Source organism: Mercenaria mercenaria, unplaced genomic scaffold (assembly GCF_021730395.1).
Source record: "Mercenaria mercenaria strain notata unplaced genomic scaffold, MADL_Memer_1 contig_2839, whole genome shotgun sequence".
NCBI lineage: Eukaryota > Metazoa > Mollusca > Bivalvia > Venerida > Veneridae > Mercenaria > Mercenaria mercenaria.
The window spans coordinates 34,749-38,404 of NW_026460922.1; the positions used below are offsets into that span (position 1 = coordinate 34,749).

Here is a 3,656-nt window from a genome sequence, read left to right on the forward strand (position 1 = left end):
AAAACATGTATTGGACAGATAAGTTGTTTGTCAAGATGATGTTCACTTACTAAAAAATCTGTTGTTTTGTGATATACTGCTAAACCTTAATCGGGTATACAACTCGTCATCGGGATAGACTAAAAATGCCTAATACCATGTTCCAATCAAATTGAACTTTGTTGTAGTCAAGGGAGAATAAAGCATATGTCTACCCGAAATGAACTTCAATAAGTTATCTCCCCTCTGTATTCCGAGTGCGGGCGGCCGAGCGGCTTGAAGTTGGCAGCCTAGCAGCCTATCGGCCTGAAATTAGCGTCTTGGCGGACCAGCGGCCTTGTTTGTTGGTGGCCTTGAAGATTCGTGTATTTATTGCAAAATAATGATTAAGAATGTACAATAAATATAAAGAAGACTGTGAACACAAACGTTGAAACTCAATAGAGAAAATGAAGAATGATGCTTAACTTCGAGAATTTGCAACGCAGCCTGTGACAAAACTTGTGATTAATCTAAGCTCTATGAAGTACACCAGATTTGTTTTATTACTCTGAAAGGTTCAAATCAAGCGGCCTAGCAGCCCGACCGACTAGTGTATTTATTGTGGATTTGCAACACAAACCTATAAGAATAGACTTACTACAACGAAATTAAAAAACAAACTGTCAAGTTTGTGGTTAATATGTGCTCAATGAAATACATACAACAAATTTTTAATTACTCTGGAAGTTTCCAGTCCCGCGGCCTGGTGGCCCAGTAGGCTCGTGTATTTATCGTAAAATAATGATTTAGATAAAAAGAATTATTTAGAGAAAACTGTGAAAACAAACGTTAAATCTCAGTAAAGCACAAAAAAATGAATGTTGCTTAACTTTAAAAATTTGCTAAACTTTGGAAATGTCTTTTGTGAATACAAAATGTAATTTGATCACCATTTAGAGTATTAAGTTCATCATCTGGCCAAGCAAAGCAAGATAAGAGATATATGTACAAATGCAATATTAATAGGTTATTTAGATACTGTTATGACAAAACATGCTTTAAGGTAGTGAACCCGCAGTGACGATCGATAAACTACGTATTCTCCGGATGATATTTCGGCATTCTCCGTTTTTTTTTGCGGAAAGTGCACGTTGAGTATTATTCAGGCCTATGTCCGTAGAATATCAATCTACTTAAGAGAAAACATAATCACACGGAAACTGAGGGTCCACTACCTTAAACATGTACGTCACACACACAAAAAAATATAAAAAGAACGTAATTAATTAGAATGTCAAAGATAAGTATATGAAATGCTTGATGAACACGTATATATTCAGTATCTAGCTATTTTGTTACGTTGATTAATCGTGCAAGGTTAATAGAAAATTCATTATTTAGCAAGGCAGCTTTATTGCATAACATATTCTGTACATATATATGGACAGGCAACAGTTAAGAATTATAAAACAGGATAACAATCAAATAGATGCTTTGAAATGCACCCCTAAAATCCGACAAGTATACAGCTGTATCTTTCAGTTTTATCCAAATTTTCCACTCATTCTGTTTGAACATTGATAAATATCAACATTGTTACATATATATACAAATCTCTCTCTCTCTCTCTCTCTCTCTCTCTCTCTCTCAAAAAAAAAAAAAAAAAAAAAAAAAATAGGACTCTGTCCGCCTTGGTCAAATTGAGCATTGGGGATTTTTCCGATGGGGAGGATGGAGTTGAAAGCGTTTGTCTTACACTTCCTAAAATTTAGACATCAGTAATCTCAATACATTTTCGCTTCGCTAACAGCACTTTAATTCAGTAGTATTTATAATTGATGAATAAAAGGTATCTACTAGGTCAAATCACAATTTTACAAATGTAAAAGAAGTCATTGTGTAAAAAAAGTGCTTAAACCATGTCAAATATAAGTCGGTTTAGGTATACGTCTCAAAATATTTCCGAGGCACCCAAGAATCTCCGAGCCTCCTAAATTGTTATGCAAAATCCTGGATACGCTCTAGAAAACGATTATTTCAATAGACGTGAAACATTGACGATGCAGGTAACGAAACGTATTAGAAATGCTGATAAGAATTTGATAACATAATTTGTAATGTCACTTATCAGTGTTTTTGTTTACAACTACCGTATAAGCAGATTAAACCAGTTGTATGGGATTATATGTATACGTATATTACAACTTTTTTCACATAAAAAATAAACTATAAGGAAGAGAAATGTATATGAAAAATGACACAGCACATATTTATACTTTTGCATGGCCCAAACTGTTTGCTGTGTCATAAAACACGTTATTTGGCACTCAACACAATCATGTAATCATTAACACATCCAACATAGACCTCATGTTGATTACGATTATAACAGATAGAGTACGGAAAAGACAGTTCATCATACATCGTGTCACCTTGATTCAAATCAGCAGAAATGCCATGTATGCTGCCTTTCATACCATTGCAACACACCAGCAAGGATCCATCGTCTGATATCATCATTCCCTCTGGTGATATAAAGTCTTTGTTTTTGTATTCAGCAGATGTATCACCTTGTAGTGTTATATCGACGACACTGTTACTGCCATAGACACTAATGAAGATATGTCTCGGATCCTTACTTAGTAGTAGGTAGTTAGGTGTGCCAAATATCTTATTATCCAGATTAATTGTGTTCTGGACGTTACCTTGTGTATCTGTAATAAATACACACTTCGGATCAATGCAAACTATATAGAGATGGCCTTGATGGAAATCTATACCTCTACATTCTCCTTTAACTGGGAACTTGAGGATAGTTGACAGTTTACCTGCTGTTGTCATAATAAGGATCTCTTTCTTATCTGGCACTGTCACAGCAACCTGGTCCAGGGGCATTACTGCAATATCCCATGGTTGTGAAGATAGTATTATCTCTTCTATTACAGCTTTGTCTTTGATATCAACAACTTTCAGTTTTTCGTTATCCTTGTCAGCCACCACAAGTTTGTTAGAGGACAGAAGAACACATCCTGTGATAAAGCAACCATACTGATCCGACTTTGTCTTTAAATTTATGCATCCTTTGTAGGTAAAACTGTCAATTGGTTTCCTCACCTTTGAAGTTACAACAGTAGACAAAGTAAGCTTTCCAGATGCATTTTGTTTTGAAAGCATGTTTTCCAGGTCTTCGTTTTTCTCAAATGTGTATTGCATCTTGGTTTTTTCTAAACTTCTGCCTGCCTCCTTTATTTCGTCTGATTTTAGTTTAGATTTAGCTTGTTTAATTGTAATGTAAAGTTGCCCATTCTGCTGTGAGGCCTTGCAATCTTGTAGTCTCGACTGTAGTTCTTTAAAATCTAAAGAAGTAGTTGTACACGTTTCAAATACCTTATTTACCGTTTTTTTTTTATCTGTGGACTTCTTTCTTATCTTGCTTATGTAGCTGGTCTTAGCGATCATTTATCTCTTTGCGAAACATTGTAATTTCTTTGATCAGCTTATCATGGCAGAATTCTAATTCTTTTTTCTCTACGTGAGGCCTGCTTTATAGCATCATCAGCATCATTTACATTTTGATCAAGTTCCCTGGTATTTTCTCAGGTATATAGTCGATGTTACATGCTCTTTGATTCAGGACGATACAATCGTTGCAGCCGAGAGCTTCATGTTAGGACTGAAAAATTTAATCACTTCTT

The 3,656-nt window shown here is 35.1% G+C and overlaps 1 protein-coding gene across 1 annotated transcript; it reads right to left on the minus strand.

Annotated features, from left to right (window-relative positions):
- Positions 1-2,277: 2,277 nt before the first annotated feature.
- On the minus strand, positions 2,278-3,420 carry LOC128552480 (uncharacterized). Its single transcript, XM_053533528.1, has one exon. It carries the CDS (start codon positions 3,418-3,420, stop codon positions 2,278-2,280), a length of 1,143 nt encoding a protein of 380 aa, XP_053389503.1.
- Positions 3,421-3,656: the final 236 nt, after the last annotated feature.